This window comes from Notamacropus eugenii, chromosome 5 (genome assembly GCF_028372415.1).
Source record: "Notamacropus eugenii isolate mMacEug1 chromosome 5, mMacEug1.pri_v2, whole genome shotgun sequence".
NCBI classification, from domain to species: Eukaryota; Metazoa; Chordata; class Mammalia; order Diprotodontia; family Macropodidae; genus Notamacropus; species Notamacropus eugenii.
The window spans coordinates 98307947-98327682 of NC_092876.1; the positions used below are offsets into that span (position 1 = coordinate 98307947).

A 19736-nucleotide genomic window follows, 5' to 3' on the forward strand; every position below is an offset into this window, starting at 1 on the left:
GGAGGGGTAGATGGAATAGGTTGTAAGGAACTTTGAATGCCAGACAAAATTGTGTATTTGATTCTGGAGGTAATAGAGAGTCACTGGAGTTTATTGGCAATACAGGGATGGGGGTAGGGAGGGGTAATGTGGTCCAACCTAGGCTTTAGGAATATCACTTTAACAACATGACAGTCATATTTTGTATTTTTAACTATTCTGTGAAGTCTTTTATGATGTTCAGTTAATGCTTACACTTCATTGAGCTATTTACCAAAAGTGGTGGTTGTCTAGTATAGCACTTTTTAGTAATGCTTATAAATTTTAATATTTTATAAGAAATGTTCACAAGGCTTCCTGAAAACTTGAGTGGTTTGCTGGACCCACAAAGCACTTTGAAATGTTGAATGTTGTTGACTGTCTCATTTAGGCTCTTTAAAAATTTGCTCTATCTAAAAGTCATTCCCCAGTGAATTGAGGAAGTTGTCGGGTATGAACAAACCATTCTCAAAGGAAGAATAGTAATTGATGCAAATCACTAAATATAGCAACGAAAATCAAAACAACTCAGGTTTCACCTCACACAACAAATTGGCAAAGATGATAAAATGTGGAAGTAGGTAGTGTTAAAGGAGTCATTAAAGATAGGCAGTAACTGTTGGTAAAATGGAATTTTTATAATCATTCTGGAAAGTATTTCAGAATTACACTAAAATCTGAATAAGATGTTTATATCTTTTGGCCCAGAGATCTCACTACCAGGCATATGTCCCAAGGAACTTAGAGCAGGAAAGGTCCCAAAAATATCCAAAAAAATCACAGTAACACTTTTTGTGGTAGCAAAGAATTCAAAATGAATTAAGTATCCAACAGTTGGGGAATGGCTGATACATACACACACACACACACACACATATGCATTGACTAAACCTTTGTGTACTCTCAGCAACCTCTTAACCTCTCAGATTCTAGACAATTCTCTAAGACAATACATTGCATAGCTGATATGTGCTGATAGTTTCCTCATCCAGGAGTTCCCTGTAACAATGAAATCACAGGTCTAGTCTCAATCCCTACTTTAATTCTCTTTATTAATTTCCTTGGTTTCTTGTTGTCTTTAGCTGTTTCTTGAGAGCAAAGGACTTGTTTTTCATCTTCTATCTTCAGAACCTATGAAATGCCTTACCCCATCTCCCTTTTTAGTATTAGGTTCAGACCTGTGATTTGAATGGGGTAGGCAACTCCTAATGAGCATCTTTACTCCCTTTGCAGATCGGCACCTTTATTCAACTGTTGGTCTCGGAGAGTTGCCTGAGGTTAAATGACTTGCCCAGGATCATACAGCCAGCATGTATCCAAGATGGACCTTCACCCTAGGTCTTCTTGATTCTAAGGCCTGCTTTCCAAAGGTGACTTTTGAAGATTACATAGATTAATACCTATTTGCAAAAGCTACCCATTTGTAAGTAGGCCCAGATAGCTATAAATTAGCAGAAGAGACCTGTCAGGTACAAAAAAAGACTCAATTAAAGTATTTTAAATTCAGAATTGAGTAAAATTATTATAATTTTACTGAAAGTGCTACATCATGTTTTTCTTAGCACTTGAACAGGTCAGATACTAATTAGCAAATGAGCAATTTCTGCACATGGACCTTAATTTATATTTACCATTGTACTATTCTATAAACCTAAAATGCATAACTTTTTTCTAAACATTCAGACACATATTCTGTTGTAATTCAACAGAACAAAAACTGAATCTTTTTTCTAGGGAGGTATAATTAAAAAGCACAGAAGCACTTGGTTTTTTTCTAGGGTATATGCAATAATCACAGAAGCTCATTTTCACCAGTTATTTGTATCTTGAGTTTAAAAGAAACACAGGTATGTGGTAGGATAACAAAAAAAAAAGAAAACCCTGAGGAAAACAGATCCAGTAGACAAGTTGTGACCAGTAAGTTTTTCTGGTCTGCTTATTATCCTAAGATTAATACCTTGTATTGCTGCCTGGCTTCCCACTTGAGGATGACAGTTGGTCTTGATTAGATTTCACGCTGGTTGCTTTTGAAAATCAACTGAGGAGACTATGTTTTCACATGCCTCCCTCATAAGCTAGTTGGGCCTTTAATACTACAAGCAGCTCAGCATTAGCATTGTTTATGAAGTGCCTGAAAAGATTATTGCCTGAGAATGATAATTAACATTTGAGTTGCACCTGCCTATATCCAGAAGCTATAGAAACCTCTGAGAACAGTGTGTAGGACTTTTAAAAATAGTTCATAAATTAGGACTTATTTGTATTGACTTTCAGGAACATCCTGTTTTTATAACTCATTTTAAATCATCCTGACTGTAAACTCGTAAAGAACTGGAGCCACATCTTATGCTTTTGTATCACTCATCAGCTTGAATAATGTTTTGCACTCAGTGGGTGCTCAGCAAGTAGATTCATGGGATTTTAAAGCTGAAAGGGACCTAAATAATGCAGTGTTTGTCACATAAATGAAATCGTATAAAGATTAATAAAAGAATTTGTTCTGTAAAACTTGGACTCAGTCAAAGCCACACCCAAGGATTTAGAGGGCCACATGTGGCCTCGAGGCCACAGGTTCCCCACTCCATGACATAAAGTATCACTTTTAATTTGTTTAAATCATTGATTTTATTTTTACATTATATTTGCATAGGACTTATTTATAGAGCTCTTTTACTGCTCGATGTAGGGATTAAACTAGAAGCAAAACTGATTTCATTGTTTCATAACAGTAAAGGCACAATCTACATGAAGTTGCCCAAACAACCCAATTTCCCAATATGGAATTATAAATAAATCTCAAAGTAAAGTTCAGCTGCCTACTGCCAAGAAAGACCTCCTGCCTGAATACCAACCCAACTCAGCCTTGATACACTTTTATTCTTCATTCTTCACTGATGTTTTTAAACATTAGAGAAAGGTAGAAGCAGTTTTCTTATCAGGACCTTATCAGCAACCTCATTTATAAACAAAGTGGCATCAAGGTAATTGTTTTACCCAGCAGCTGCTGAAACACAAAGAAAAGTTGGGGGGGGAGGGTGTCAGTATTTTGAGGTTTTAAAAATGTTTAGCCTAACTTCTGCAACTTCAAAGTCACTGTCTCAACAGTTGCCCTTTTTCTCCAATCATAATTTCAAACTGCTTGCAGTTCCAGTTACCATCCTCCCACTTCCACCCCATATCATTCTAGGATTAGATACTATTCGTCTGGGAAGATTAATTGTATCTTCTTTAGCTATGGACAACAGATTTTGTTGTTTTTGAGAAACAGTGTTTAGCTTTCAGCTAGAATGACAAAATAATACAGAGCAAAACAGCCTAGCTCTCACACAATTACTCCAGTAAGAGTTTTTTTTAAAAATCATCAGAATAGGTAATGATCAAGAAATTTTAAGTAAAAACTACAAGCACATTTTTCTGCCCCAAGTCCATACCAAGACATAACTAGAAGTGTGCAGGCACTAGGGAAGAGGTCCAGCCAGCAAAACTTTGCACACAAAAGCCCGGGATGAACCAGGAAAACCTGGAAGCTAAAGTTGTATACACCAGAGCAGGAAGTTTGAATTGGGGGCTGGGTGATAGGAAGAGAAACAGGAGACTAACTATGTCACTCTGATCCCAGACTAAGATTGGGAGAGAGCCTGCAAAGCTCAGACTGGGAGGGTAGTAATCAAACCATGCTCTAGGACGTTGAAAGACTGCCATTCACTAGAATAAGCCTCCTCTGAGGTTCTTGTAGAACAGTCCTCATAAACCAGAAGAAGTAGGAACAGGATCCCAGAGATAAAGGTCTTAACCAAACAAGATCCCACCATTCCTTCCAGAAGTACATAGAGACTGCCTGACTGGAAATAAGGCTAAAAAAAGAACAGAAGACAGGGATGATAAAATAATTTGTGCCCAAGAACAAGAGGATAACTTCATAGCAATTGTAAGCAAAACCTCAAGGAAAAACACAGTAGGGTCACAAAATCTCAAGTTCCTAGAAGTAATAAAGCAAGAGTTTAAAAATTCTGTTAGGTGGTGTTGACCTGAAAGTTGGTTAAGTAGAGGCAACAGGCTAAATGCATACATTTTATGATTTAATTAATTAAACAATTTCCTTTAAAGAAACGGTAACATAATATTATGGAGCCAGAGATTATCTGAGTGCCTGGTACAGAAATCTGGTTCAAATACATTTTGCCATGAGAAAGGAACTCTCTTAGTTGAACAAATTGTAAATTTAGTAAGACAAGACAAATTAACAAAGTAATGGCAATTGGGTTTTTTGATTCCAGGCTGTGTAAACTTCCTCCCTGTAGCATATGTCTCTGTGACATACGATATGGAGACAATCCCACCACTCTAGTGGCAGGTATCCTGTCCTAAACAAGCCTTGAAGTTGCTGACACAAGAAAGGGTATCTTAATACAGTTGACAAAGTTGAAATTACAACCCAGGATATCTGTATTTTTCCTTAAAGGGTCTCCTAAGAAGATTAATAAGTCAGCCCCATTTGCTTTGCTGACATATCAACAAGGTATTCTCTAGGTTTACTTAAGATAACAAAAGAGACTATTAGGTCCAGACTCTTCTTAATTCAAGCTTTGGTCCTTATTAAAGTCCAAAATTTATATTAAATATTATCAGGGGCTGATGTAGTAAAAGAAAAAATGGCAGCTATGTAGTGGAGCAGTTAGAGCACTGGACCTGAAATCAGAAAGATGATTTCAAATCTAGTCTCTGGCCTTAGCTGTATGACCTGGGGCAATTCACTTAACCATTGCTTGCCTCAGTTTCCTCATCTGTAAAATGGAATAATCGATTCCTCAGGAGACAAGATAATCTGGTACTCCCATCTCTTTGAGGATTTGGCACATTTTGCTGTGATCCACACAGTCAAAAGCTTTAGTGTAGTCAATGAAACAGAAGTAGATGTTTTTCTTGAACTCCCTTGCTTTCTCCACAATCCAGCAAATGTTGGTAATTTGGACTATAGTTCCTCTGTGTGTATGTGTGTTCATCCTTCGTGGCCAAAGAAGACCATGCCATCAGAGAAATAATAACAGGACTTGCACTTGACTTTTGTTTTGAGTGAAGGAGGGCTGTGCAGGTCACCAGCTTCACTCTCCTCCAGAGCTGTCTGGGTCCAGTGACCAGATATTCATTAGGATGACTGGAGATGAGCCAGGATGAGGCAAATTGGGGTTAGGTGACTTGCCCAAGGTCACACAGCTAGTGAGTGTCAAGTGTCTGAGGTGAGATTTGAACTCAGGTCCTCCTGACTCCTGCACTGGTGCTCTATCCACTGCATCACCTAGCTGCCCCTATAGTTCCTCTGCCTCTTCAAAAAATAGCCTGTCCCCTGGTAATTCTTGGTTCACATATTACAGAAGCCTAGCTTTCAGAATCTTAAGTATAACCTTGCTGATGTATAAAATTAGTACAATTGTTTGGTAATTTGAACATTACTTGGCATTGCCCCCCATGAAACTGATCTTTTCCAATCCACTGGCCACTGCTGAGTTTTTCAAATTTGCTGGCATATTAAATGCAGCATTTTAACAGTATCATCTTTTAGGAACTTACATTCTGCTGGGGGGTTATATTTACACAGTGTATGGGGTAGCTGAAAGTGTTGAAGGTTTGTCCACATACATGGACATCATAAAGCCAGGATTTTCAAACCAGATTGCAGGTGCAGCCATACATGACCATTTTTGTTTTTCTCATGCCCATTCATTTGCATAGGAAACCCAGAGAATCTTGAGGCCTAAGCAGGGCCTCTGACCCACACAGACCAGTAAAGATTCTTTATCAGTGCCCATAGTCTGTGCAATAGATTAAACAATAATTATATGGAGCTTTTAACATTGTCATACTGTTGACTGAGACAATCAAATGTGATTCAGCCCTAGTTATAAAGAGTTAAAAAAAACTAAATGCCTATGACAGTTAGCTGGCTGTTTTTACCGATAGGAACTGGACCTATTAATTTATTATATAGGGACCTCCCTGGATGAGGAAACTCCCGCTACCAATGCTGATGGACACTCTCTGCAAAGATTAACCCATCTCTTAGAGATTGACCAGATCATTAAAGGATTAAAGTGACTTGTCCAGGCTAGGCTAGACTTGACCCCAGTCTTCTTGGTTCTGACCTTGCTTGTGTTCCAAAAATTTGGCAGCTGAGAGCTAAGAATCTGGAAACTGACAGGTTCTTCTTATGGAAAGAAAAGCTGCTTTCTTCCCACATGCCTGACTGGGAATATGAAGAATCTTCCTTCCTTCTAAAAAAAAGTCAAATTCTAGTCTACTCCTACTGTTATGGGGAAGAAGTTGCACCTTAGTACCTTAGTGGAGAACTCCAACTCAAACAAACTTTGATCTTTCTATAACTTTTCAGGAAGCCCACATTTGGGAAGGCTACAAGTTAATATAATACAATCCAAGAAGAGAGAAAGCACTAGGTAGTTGATGCAGAAAAAAATACACACAGTGGGGGTGGAGAGGTGGGTTGAGGTAAGGGATAATGGAAATGAACATCAAAGGACGCTAAGGATTTTAAAAGGAAAATAAGAGAGGGGAATCTAGGCATTCAGAACATTCCGTGTAAAGACTAATTCTAAGGTGGCATTTGAATTTTAATCTTTCTGTAACTGATTTTCATTCTACTGTATTCCTTTTTTCTTTCTTTCATTGAGAGCATCAAAACACAACAAAACCACTTCTAGACCTCTTTTATTTAACTCTTGATTCTTGGAAATACTGAAATCTGAGGGGACACTGATTTCCTCTCTTCCTAAAAAAAAGGTAAATTTTTTATCATATAGGTCCTTCCAACTGTTCAAATTAATTTAATTTCCTGTTTCTTCTTATCCTATGCCTGCCTTTCAGGGTTTCACTGCACTCTAGTGTTTCTATCAGGAATATTTTGAAGTCCTCTATTTCACTAAGTCAACTTTTTTTCCCTATAAAGTTATATTTTATTTATCTTTTGCCTATTTAGCTCTCTCCTGTTTTATAGTAGTAACTGTATTGAATGATCCTGATAGTGTCTCCTTGGTACTTGTGATGGGAGCAATATTCTAACTCTCCTAGTCCCATGTAAATTAGGCTAGTTTTCCTTTAACAGTTACTTAAATTTTACTCATAATTTGGATGACTCTGAGACTAAATGCTTAGTTAGGCCTAGTCCAGAATAGTACTTGAATTCTTTATTTCTTGAGATTTGCAATATCTTTTTCTCCCTGAACTTGGAAGCTCTGAGTTTTGGCTATAATATTCCTGGGAATTTATAACTTAAAGTTTATTTTAGAAGGTAAAAAGGTTGGATTCTTTTTACTTTCACTTTGTCTTCTGGTTCTAATAGAGCTGGGCAATTTTCATTAATGATTCTATTTTTTTAAATTCATTTATTTATTTTTAGTTTTCAACAGACACTTTCACAAGATTTTGAGTTCCAGATTTTCTCCCCGTCTCTCCCCTCTGCCCACCCCAAGACAGTGTGCATTCTGAATATCACTTCCCCAATCTGCCCTCCCTTCCTTCACACCCCTCCCTTCTCATATCCCCATCCCCTCTGTCTTCTTGTTGTGCAAGATAGATTTCTATACCCCATTGCCTGTATATCTTATTTTCCAGTTGCATGTAAAAACAATTTTTAACATTTGTTTTTAAAATTTTGAGTTCCTACTACTCTCCCGTCCTCCCTCCCCACCTATCATTCATGATTTCTTAAAAGATGGTATCCAGGCCTTTTTTTAAAAATTTGATTTTTAGTTAGTCCAGTGATTCTTAGTTATCTCTTCTTGACAGGAAGTATAGTGCAATGGATATGGGTTCAAATATTGCCTCAGCTGTGAAATTCTAGTCATGTTAACCAGGTGACTTCTCTGTACTTGTTTCTTCGTCTATAAAATGAGGAGATTGATCTAGAGGACATCTAATGTCCTTTTAGCTCTAAATGTATGATCCTATAACCTGTTTTCTAGTTAACTGTTTTTGATAGGTGATACCTTTGCATTTATTTTTATTTTTTTCAGTCTTGTGATTTTACTCTAGTGTTTCTTGTCTTATGGAGTCATTGGTTTCTATTTGGTCCATTCTATTCCTCTGGGTAGTCTGTTACATAGAAAAGGTTTTGCCCATTCTGTACTACATTGTTTATTCTTTTCTTTAAGTTGCTATAAGGAAAGAAACAAACATTTATTAACCACTTTGCAAATGATAGCTCATTTAATTTTCACAACAATCCTCAAGGGTTTAAGACTGGAAAAGGAGTATGACAGAGCTGTATATTTTCACCTTATTTATTTAACTTATATGCAGAGTACATCATGCAAAATGACTTGATGAATCAAAAGCCAGGATTAAGGGTGCTAGGAGAAATGGCAACAATCTCAGATATGCAGATATGCCACTCTGATGGCAGAAAATGAAGAATTAAAAAGCCTCTTGCTAAGGGTGAAAGAGGAGATTGTAAAAGCTGGCTTGAAACTTAATATAAAAAGACTAAGATCTTGGCAACTGATCCCATTACTTCCTGGCAGATATAGGGAGAAGAAATGTGTCAGATTTTATGTCCTTAAGCTCAAAGATCACTGCAGATGGTGACTGCAGTTGTGAAATTAAAAGACACTAACCTATTGAAGGAAAGCTACGGCAAATCTGGACAGCATACTAAAAAGCAGAGACATCACCTTGCTAACAGAGGTCTCTACAGTCAAAGCTATGGTTTTTCCAATAGCAATGCATGGCTCTGAGAGTTATACTATAAAGCAAGCTGAATGCAGCAGAATTAGCACTTTGGAACTGTCATGCTGGAGAAGACTTTTGAGAATCCCTTAAACAGTAGGAAGACAGCACTGGAAGGTCAAATACTGAAACTGAAGCTTAAATACTTTTCCCACATAAGAAAATGGGACTCATTAGAAAATTCCCTGACGTTGGGAAAGATTGAAGGCAAAAGGAAAGGGGGGCAGCAGACAATGAAATGGATAGATGTCATAGAAACAATGGACATGAACTTGGACAGGCTTTGAGAGATAGTGAAGGACAGAAGGACCTGGCACTCTATGACCCATGTGGTCACAAAGAGTTGGACCCGACTGACTGAACAACAAAACCCACATACTAAACTCTGAATGTTAATAACAAAATAAACAGTCAACAAATGTTTATTATTATGCCTAAGGCACTCTGCTAAGTTCTCATGGGAGAACTAAAAATAAGATAAGGATCTTGCTCTTAGAAGCAACTGAAAAGAGGCTGAAATTTCTTCTAGAAATCTTCCAGAATATTTATCCCTTATTTTCAAACTATAAAAAAGTATGAATATGAAAGAACAGTAATTACCATTTTATTCACATGCATTACTTTTCCTCACCACTTTTTCATATTAACTTTCATGATTATGAACACAGAGCAATAAACTGGTATATAAAACATTTAAGATACTTGATTGACACTTAGAGGCAGAACCATGCAACAAAAAGAGCAAGATGAATTTGAAGTCATAGGACCTGGGTTTGAATCTCATCTCTGCTACATCCTGTATGACCTTGGATGAGTAAATTAAGATCGTCAGTTTCCTTACCTGTAAAATGAAGTGTTGGACCAGATGACCTCTAAGGTCTACTTCACCTCTAAATCTATGATCCTATCCCTATACAACTGTAATACCATTTTACATTTGCTACCACACTGAACCAAAGTTATACAAGCTTCTCTAAATTTCCTCTTGGTAGTTACTATCAATGTATTGCCCTCCTCCAAATTCTGTTCTTACAGTTCTGAAATTAAATCTAATGATTTGTGACTCTTAAAAGTGAAATATGCGTGTATGTGTTCTTCCTTTGTTGCCGAAGACCATGCCATCAGAGAAATAATGACATGACTTGCACTTGACTCTGAGTGAGGGAGGACTGTGCAGGTCACCAGCCTCACTCTCCTCCAGAGCCGTCTGGGTCCAGTGACCAGATACTCATCAGGATGACTGGAGATGACCCAGGATGGGGCAGTTGGGGTTAAGTGACTTGCCCAAGGTCACATAGCTAGTGAGTGTCAAGTGTCTGAGGTGACATTTGAACCCAGGTCTTCCTGACTCCTGCACTGGTGCTCTATCCACTGCATCACCTATCACCCAAGAAATACCCAATACCGAGGTGTAGAACTACATACATACACACACAACTTCTTATTGTGGTGGTGGTGTTTGTCTTTCATTTTGAGGAGGACAAATAACATCACAAGGTGATGTTGTGACTTGCATGTGAATTGGATTTAAGTGAGACAGAGTTGCACAAAGTCATCAGCCTAACTTCTGTTCTCCCGAGTCACCAAAGTTCAATGGTAAAACAGAAGTCAGGATGAATAGTAATGGCCTGGGATGTAGTGGATGATCTTGGCATCTTTGATGTTTGATTGGTTTCTAAGTGCTCCACAGTGTCTGCTTCAGCCACTTTCATGGCCATTGGAACAAACTTATCATTTGCTCATTTCATAGGAAAAAGTCTTCACACGCTTAAGGTAGACATTCCCCTAACATTTCAATAGGTTCAAAGCCTACTGGTCACCTTCAATCTGGTTTAGCTCATCTACAGAAATGGTATACTGGAGTGTAGCCACTGTGCGTGCTACAGCTTCTTGAAGCCATAGGTGAAAGTTGGATTAATCAGGTGGACACCAAAGGTGGATTAGCACTGAAAAAGGCTGAGCAAGCCATCGCACCAAAGATGCTAATCCTTCTGAACACCCCACACCACTGAACTTCAAGGCAGATAAGATAAATTTGAATCTTGACTCAGCCACTTATAAGCTGTCTTCCTTTGAGCAATTCACTTAATCTCTATGAGCCTCAGTTTCCACATCTATAACATGGAGATAACATTACTTGAGCTAACTACTTCACGGAGGTCTTATGTGGGTAGTGCTTTCTAACTGTGAAGTGTTACATAAATGAAAGCTATTATAATTCTGACCTCATTTCTATAAAAGGGTGGTTCCATCTTCAGTTGGCATTGAATATTTTATCCAATTGCTTGGCAGAGAGTGCTTTCAGTGAGAATAGGAATAAAAGAAATCAGAAAACATAGAGGTACAATATTCTTTATTCATAAACTATCAGATTGACAGATTATATATGCACTTAGAAGGCCAACTACACTTAGCCGCTACAGCCAAAGGTTCTAGTATGCTTAAATGGAAACAGCTTTTCAGGTTTTGGCATTAATTTTAACTTACACAACTTTGGACAGGATCATCTCCTCTTGTCATCAAGTTTAATCGTTTGAATATTGTTAGGAAAGACAAGTTTGGCATGATGGTTAGTTTCTAGTTCAACCAGTATATGTGTAGTAAATTCTAGGGACACAGTCCTAGTGACAGGAATTCCAGCAATACTGGCCTAACTGAAACATTCAACAAAGATCATCTCATGTTTTCATCTTTTTTTTTTTTTTTGGCTATGGGAACAACCAGTTGTTTTAAGACACTAAAAATACAAGGAATTTTACATTCTTGGTTAATGGATTTTCTGTGATTTACAATAAACATAAAAGCTGAAAGCAACTGTGTTTAAAAGTGGCACTTTAACAGTTCCAAAGCACTGGCAACTATTAAAATATCACCTACCTCAAACAATTACTTCATCCCAATTTCTTAACAGGAAAATAACTGATTTGCACCATAGGATAAACACTCTGGGTGCTGTGAGCAGGTCAAAATACCATTATTCTCTCTTGGTACATTTTGTTTTTCCATAGCAACCTGAAGCTTACTCTGAATTACTGATTCATAGAAATGCTTAAAATGGCAAACTACAAAAACCTATCTTTGGTGGGTGCCCCTCTAAGAGTGGTTATTACATTTTGGGGAGCAGCCTGATTTGAAAGGATGGCATTATGAATTTTTGGGAGGTCAGATATCAAATGCTGATTATATATATGATTACTGGGCAGCAAAAAGCTATTAAATATTCTCTATTTCCCATCTGTCCTGATTGATGGCCGAAAGTAACTAGATGGAATTTCCACCCCTTTAGATACCAATTTGGTAATCTCATTTCTTTGTTGCAGAAGTTGTAGGATGTAGACCTGGAAAGGATCTTATAGTTCATCTATTCCAACTCTTCCTGCCCTCCCTTTTATAGATGAGAAAACTGAGATCAAATCCCGAGGAGTAAAATCACACAAAAACAAAGCAGCAGAATTGAGATTTGAAACTAGAGCCGTTGGCTCCAAATACCGTACTCTTTCCCCTATAGATTTCCCTACTGCTTCACTCAGGTCCGGTCCCACAGATATCTTTGGCATATTTTTGTGAAAGTTTCCAAAAATGACATCATTTTTATGTCATAGAAAGAATAATGAAGCCCAGACACAGGCATCTTCATTCACGTCAAGTCATGACTCTGTACCTTACTAGCTGTGAGACCTTGGAGAAATTATCTAATTACTCTCCGTCTCCATTTCCTTATCTATTTGTTCTGGCTGCTGTTGTTCAGCCATGTCTTACTCTCCCTGACCCCATTCTGGGGTTTCTTGGCAAAGATACTAGAGTGGTTTGCCATTTCCTTCTCCAGCTCATTTTATAGATGGGGAAATTGCAGCAAACTAGGTAAGTGACTTGCCCAAGGTCATATAGCTAGTAAGCTATCTGAAGCCATATTGAACTTGGGTCTTCCTGACTCCAGATTTGGTACTCCATCTAGCTCAGGTGAGGAAAATAATTCATACTACCTGCCTCACTGAATTACAGTGAGAAAAAGTGCTTTGTAAGCTGGAAAGTGCTATATTCGTGTACACTATATGATAACCACATGAAAACCAAAATATTTAAAAATAGACAGTTATGAGTAGCCAGTTCAAGTTAATGGGTCTGCTTCGTATAGAACAAGTTTAATGACTTGTCTGTGTAAGGGCATTAATGAGTGGTATGGCTGTAGTTATTTAGTAGAATTCCAAAATATTGGAAATAGAATCCCCCCAAAATATAAAAATGTAGGAAGGGGGAGTGAATATTATAAGTTTGATTTTTTTTAAAAAAAAAGATTATTTTAGAGTTTTAAAATAGGAAGATTATTTTTGAACACATTTTTCATTAGTTGACTAAACATTAAATAGAAGCCTAGCTTCAATGTAAAAAGATTTAATTGATGCAATAGATTTCAAACATTACCCTTATTAAATGATAAAGTTTACTGTATAGATAACTGGAGATTACATATTTGTATATGTGTATACACATATATATATATATACACATATATACTGCATCTAACACTTTTTTAAAATATAATTTACTACAAGGGCTGAAATCTCTGAACTTTAAAAATATATTTAATCTATTTCAACATAATTAGTTTTCTTTATAATTCTATATCTTTTATTTTATGCAAGTTAAAACATGATTCTGAGAAAGGATCCTTAGGCTTTATCAGGCTATCGCTGGGGTCCATGACAAAGAAAAAGAGTTAAGGACCTTTGATTTAATAGCAATTAACTCACCTACACATTATTGTTGGAAATAGTTCTGATATAACATCCTACTGACTAAAGTATCTTCCTTCACCATAACTATCATTCTATCCTTCCAGGCATAATATTTGTAATAAGTTCCTTGAAAATATGATGTCCAAGCAATGTGAAGTTGAAAGAGTACTGGAATCAGGAAATAGTTGAATCTGCCATATACTAGTTTCATGGCCTTGAACTAATTTAATCTCTCTGAGCTTCAGTTTTCTTGTCTGTAAAATGGAGACAATAATTAAGTCCTTCCTAAGTACCTCACAGGGTTAAGGTAAGGATCAAATGAGAAAGTATGTACAGCACTTTGTAAATCTGAAGTGACATAGGATGTTATCTATTATCAGTGTTATTATTAGATAAAGAATTGAGGGGGTGGGGCAGAATAGGAGAGGATAGCTCCACAGGCATAATAACATAAGCAGGTAACCAAGTGAATGATATGGCAGGACTTGGCGGTCTTTGGTTAAAACATATTACCAATGGAGGCAGCATGGTTTGGTTAGATTACTAAGCAATGTCAGAAGATCTGGGTTCAAATCCTGGTTCTCTTACTTGCTGGCTATGTGACCTTGGGCAACTTCACTTTTCTAGCACTACCATATCTGTAGAATGAGGAAATTAAACTAGAAGATTTCTAAGGTTCCCTCTAGCTCTGAAATAATATAATTTTTATGTTTTTGTGAAAAATATTTCCAAGATGATGCAGTGCATAGTGGGTGTTTTTTATCCCATAACATGCACTGAATTGTTAAATATTCTTTATTTTTATACTTAGAAAGTGAGAGCTGTCTGTAGTGTATGGTTTTTAAAAGATCTTCCTGTAAAAATTCAAGGGAACTCAGAAGTGATTAACATTTTCTTTGTGAAGGTTTTAGGCATCATGGCAAGATATAGAGGCTGCAGCTAGATTGGGGCTGAGCAGTAGGTGACTAAATCCAGAGGACCCTCCCGCTTCATGACTAGATCAGGACAAAAGGACAGGCTTCCTGGAGGCTGTACCATGGCAACAGAAGTACAGACCTTCTTTTTGGGCCTAGCTATTGCTGTCTCTCCTCCCATGATAACTATAATTCACTCTCAATGGCAAGATATACAAAGAGGACGTGGCACAAATATATAGACACATGAAAGAGGGATTTCCCAGGTAGAAGATGACTTGTAGAGCCAAACTTCCATCTGATCCCAAGGCAAATCACTTATTTCTGAGCCTTCATTCCTTACCTGTAAAATGGGCACACTTTTGCTAACTACCACACGGTGTTATTGTGAGAAAAGTACCTTGTAAATGTTAAAGTGCTATATAAATGAGTTATTATTACTACTACCCAAAACATACCATGTTCTTAGCAACTGATTTATCTGTCCATTTCTTCTATTAGGAGTTTTTTCTTAGAGAAGAAACTTTACCGTGATGGACTACAATGGAACATAACTCTAAACTTCACAGTGCTGTCTCTTTTCCCATCACAACTCAAATTCTTTTAAAAACGTACCATTAAATCAGCAGAATAGCCTAGTTATGGGAAGTTAAATTTCAGAAACAAAAGATGTGTATGTGACTTATCTGTGCTTGATTTATTCCTGCCAATAGCAATAATAGTGGAATCATTTTAAAATATGTGGACTCGGATTTTTTGATTTGTTTGAAAATGTTATTTGCCTGGGTCCTGCCAGTACCATGTATTTTCTGTATAAGCAGTTTAAAATATTCCACTGACCCAGAATACTCCCAGTGTCTTACGATAATATGACAGACAGCAGCTGCTTTTCTTATTCTAGCAACATCCTACAAAAGCTATTGACACAATGTCCCTCATTTTTCCTCTGACAAAAGCTGCTTCTTAACATAGCACAGACACAATAAATCTGACTTTCTAATTTCATTATATTGGCATCCTTCTAACTTGAAAGCACAAAACAGATTGTGGGAAAAAATATGGCTAGTATATCATTTGTATTTACATGTATATTTAGAAACTTCAGTTAATTGCAAATATGAAATGATATAAGTCACTACCTGCAATAACATCTATTGTATTAGAAAGATAGCTTTAGAGATCACTATTAAGATACTGAAGAAATTGGGTTATGTGGTGAACCCATTTGTGTCAAAACTTTGTCCAGCCACTGCAATGGTCCATGAAGATGAATCTCAATCCAGCAGGGAGTGCTGGTGACATCTTGACGGTGGTATTCAGCTCCCCAGCCCTGAAAACCAGAATTAAGTGGAAACCTGATTATTTCTGATTTGTTCATTAGCTAGTATTTATAGACCACTCTTTTCTCTATATCATCTTGTCTTGTGGTCTCTATTCTAAATTCAGGTGCTGGCAGATTCCCACCAAACATCCCCACTCCCGCCAACACGGAGATCATGGCACAATGGATTTTTAAGTCAGAGGATCTGAGTTCAGATCTTGTCTTTGCCACCTGAGTGATCTTGGGGAACTGGACTTCAATTTCCTTAGCTGTAAAAAAGTCCTTGTAGGTACCTTTCTACTTTAGGCCTAGTCTTATGAACTATAAGCTTCTGGAACAGAGGAATTTATTTTGCACTTACTTGTATCCCTTTTCAAACTGAGGAAATCAGTATATAATGGCAATAAATTAAAAATTAAGCATCTATACTATATTCTAAGCATTGTGCTAGATAGTACTAAACAAAAAGCTGTTAAAGAAATAAAACAAAAATTATTTGAAGGAATAGGTTTAGATCAATGGTGTCAAACTCAAACAGAAATAGATCCCTGTTGGCCATATACTGATGTAGAAAACCACAAATTAATATTATCCATATTGTGTCTTTATTTTGCTAAGCATTTCCCAATTATATTTTATTCTGGTTCAGGCTGATACAGGTGAATTTGACACTGGCTTAGGTGATCCCCTAAGCTTGAAATCTATGACTTATGTAATGGGATGACCAATGGGGAGGCAGTCCTCAGAATCTGAATATTCCCTGCCTAAGTCTACTCCAAAAAACCACATGAAAATTTGGACTGGACCAGGCAGGGAATTCAGCACATCCCCAAAACTTTACTTCAGTTTTAAACTTTACTAGCTCAAGCTTTGGGAACATCCTCTGTTATGCTAAGATAACTGACCCTCCATTGGCCACCTCTGTTAAACTAAGATAACAAAATCTGAGAGGTCAGAGTTGTAGCCAGTTCAACCCTTCAGAAATTTACTTACTTACTTAAAGATCACCCAGGTCCTTTGTTTCTCCTTCATCTGACTGCCTTTTGGTTACTCTCTATTCATCAATAACTATAGTGTGGGCCAGGTGAATGAGGAAACCTCAAGCAAGTCAATTTTGTTACTTGAAATCAGTATAATACAGTATAATAAAAATTCCTTGGGGTGGTAATTTAAAACATTGGTTGAGATAAAGTCTCAGCATTTCTAGTAGATTTCAATTAGGGATGATGAAGTATTTTCCATACTTAGCCATCTGGTTCTATTGTTGTTGGTGGTGCCTGACACTTTATGTGTTTATAAAACATGTTGCTTTTCCAATCATGAGTATATCATTATCTGAATTATGCAATTACATTACTCTAAAAGCTGAATATCTGAGAAGCATAGCTAACCCTGTGAAAGTCAGATTATTAAGTATGTATAGTAGTATACTTAGCTACAGTGTACTAATATTACTTGTTAATTCTAAGGACAACGAACTATAAAAAAATAATTTTAACAATACAAGTGAATGCTTATGAAATAGTAATGTGCTGCCCTCTGCTGGCTCTATGGAAAGAAAGAAATGGAAAGAATGTTTCCATGTTTTTATGGACTTTTAAATTCTTAAAACTGTGTGTGCACAAAGACTATAAAGTAAGTTCTTTTATTTTTGCCACTGACAAGACGATGCTTACTAAGGAGTAATTTACTGGTATACACTAAAGTCTTGCTCGTTATTCTCAAATTTCTCTTCAGATGATCAATGAAAAGCTTTTTTAAAGGCATTAAGATGACAAAATAAAACTTACGTATAAAAACAGAAAAAGAATATTTCAAAGAATCACAGCTCCTTCAACTAGCTCCCAACTTTGCCCCAATAGTGTGACAGAGAGAGTGAAAAAGGAACATGAGAGAGAGAACAAAAGGTTCCTTACACAATCTCCAAGTTCAAAATTGTATCAGGAGCCATCTAATCCAACAAGTGATGATTTAGCCTTTGTGCAAGAGGGAACCCAACACCTCTCCAAGCTGCCCACTCTACTTTTGGACACCCCTGATTTTGAAAGGAAGCACTTCCTTACATCAAACCTTAATTAGCCTCCTTTAGTCCTAACTTTGCCTTCTTAGGCTAAGCAAAGCAAGTCTTCACATGACAACCCTTCAAATACTAGAACACAGCTTAACATCACCATTTTCCTTTCCTTTGCAGGTTAAACATCTCCAGTTTCTTGTACTAATCATCATATGACATGGCCTCTAGGCCTTCACCATCCAGATCAACTTCTGGATACCTTCTAACTTATCACTGCCTGCTAAATTATGACACCAACAACTAAACACAATATTCCATGTATGGTTTGAAATTATCACCTCCCATGTTTTAGATACTAATAATAGTAGTTAATGTTTATATAGTGCTGTAGGATTTACAAATACTAGCTCATTTATCCTCACACCAGCTTTGGGAGGGAGGTGCCCTCAGCACCATTTTGTTGTTGTTCAGTCATTTTTTTCAGTCATGTCTGACTCTTTGTGGCCCTGTTTGAGATTTTCTTGTCAAAAACCCTGGAGTGATTTGCCATTTCCTTTTCCAGTTCATTTTATAAATGAGGAAACTGAAGCAAACAAGGTTAGGTGGCTTGCCCAGCATCACATAGCTAGTAAGTGTCTGAGACCTCATCTGAACTTGGTTCTTCCTTTCTCCAGACCCAGTGGCACTGTGCCCCCTTGCTGCTTTTATCATCATTTTACAGATGAGGAAAATGAAGCAGAGGTTCAGTAACTTGCCCAGATCATGTAACTAGTAAATATCTGAAGATGGATTTTAACTCGTCTTCCAGATGCCAGATCCAACTCTATTCACTGCCTCGCTTAGTGCAATGTAAGATTGCATTAACTTTTTTTTTGATTGTCATATCCCTGCTGACCCATATTGCTCCTACTATACCCCAAAATGTTTTTCATTAAAACTATGTCTACCTACACTTTCCCTCATCTTATCCTTGCAAACCTTATTTTCTGAATTCCATGTGAGTCTTTACATTTATTTCTATTGAATTTCATCTTTTTTTATATTTGGTTCATTGTTCTAGCCTTTTATGATCCTTCTTTATCAAACCCAACTTTATGTCATTTGTTAGGTTCACAATCTCTGCCATCATCTCAATGCCAAATGTATTCAATCACGTAAGGCAGATCACCAATGCATTCCCTCTGAACAAATATTAATAATTCATTATTATTCTTTGCGTCTATTTGTTCAACCAGGTTCCAAATTTACTTAACCGTTCTCTCATCTAGTACACATCTCCCCATCTTGTCAACAAAGACAACACAAAATATTTCATCAAATGCTTTGCTAAATAAAATTGGATAAATTCTATCTGCAACTTTCCCCCCGTCTAAGTCTGGTAACCTTGTCAAAAAAGGAAATGAAAATTAGTTTTCCATCACCTATTCTTTTTTTTTGGGGGGGGGTTGGTTTTTATTTTATTTTTTTTTTGATTTTTATTTTTTAATGTTTAACAATCACTGCCATACAATTGCGATTTTATCCCCCCCCACCTACTCCCCACTACCCCCCTCCCTCCCCACGACTGCATACAATTCTGTATAGATTCTACATATACTTTCCATCACCTATTCTTAATGGAGTCATTTTGGCACTTGATGATTCTAAACATTCACAAACCATCCCTTTAATTAATAATGCACTCTAAATTTTGCCAGGGCCTGACACTAAGCTCACCGGCATATAGTTTGCTGAATCTACTCTTTTCATTTATGAAAATATGGGGAACGTTGACCCTTCTCCAGTCCTGTGCTACCTCTCCTCGTTCTTTATGAGCTTTCAAAGATGAATAATAATCAAATGCCCCAGTTCTCTCACTATACTGGGTATGATTTATGTAGGCCTATGGTGGCTCATCAAAAAAAGATAACTGCTCTCTTTCTAGCTCCCTCCTTATCTGGAATTTCAACTCTGCAGTAATCATGTGCCCTTTCCACTCCCAAAACCACTTTCTTTGA

General features: G+C 37.1%; 2 protein-coding genes across 5 annotated transcripts in view; one reads left to right on the top strand and one right to left on the bottom strand.

Annotated features, from left to right (window-relative positions):
• The window catches only part of RFXAP (regulatory factor X associated protein), a 24266-nt gene extending 12867 nt beyond the window's left edge, over nucleotides 1-11399 (top strand). Inside the window, exon 4 of the mRNA XM_072610352.1 lies at nucleotides 1252-11399. The gene's annotated coding sequence lies outside the window, so the exon portion shown is untranslated. The remainder of the gene's footprint in view (nucleotides 1-1251) is intronic.
• Nucleotides 11091-19736, bottom strand: part of SMAD9 (SMAD family member 9) — a 106013-nt gene continuing 97367 nt past the window's right edge. For all 4 annotated transcript variants that reach the window (XM_072610349.1, XM_072610348.1, XM_072610350.1 and 1 more), the window contains exon 7: nucleotides 11091-15734. In XM_072610349.1, coding sequence (XP_072466450.1) covers nucleotides 15591-15734 — 144 coding nt within the window. In that variant the 3' untranslated portion in view covers nucleotides 11091-15590. The remainder of the gene's footprint in view (nucleotides 15735-19736) is intronic.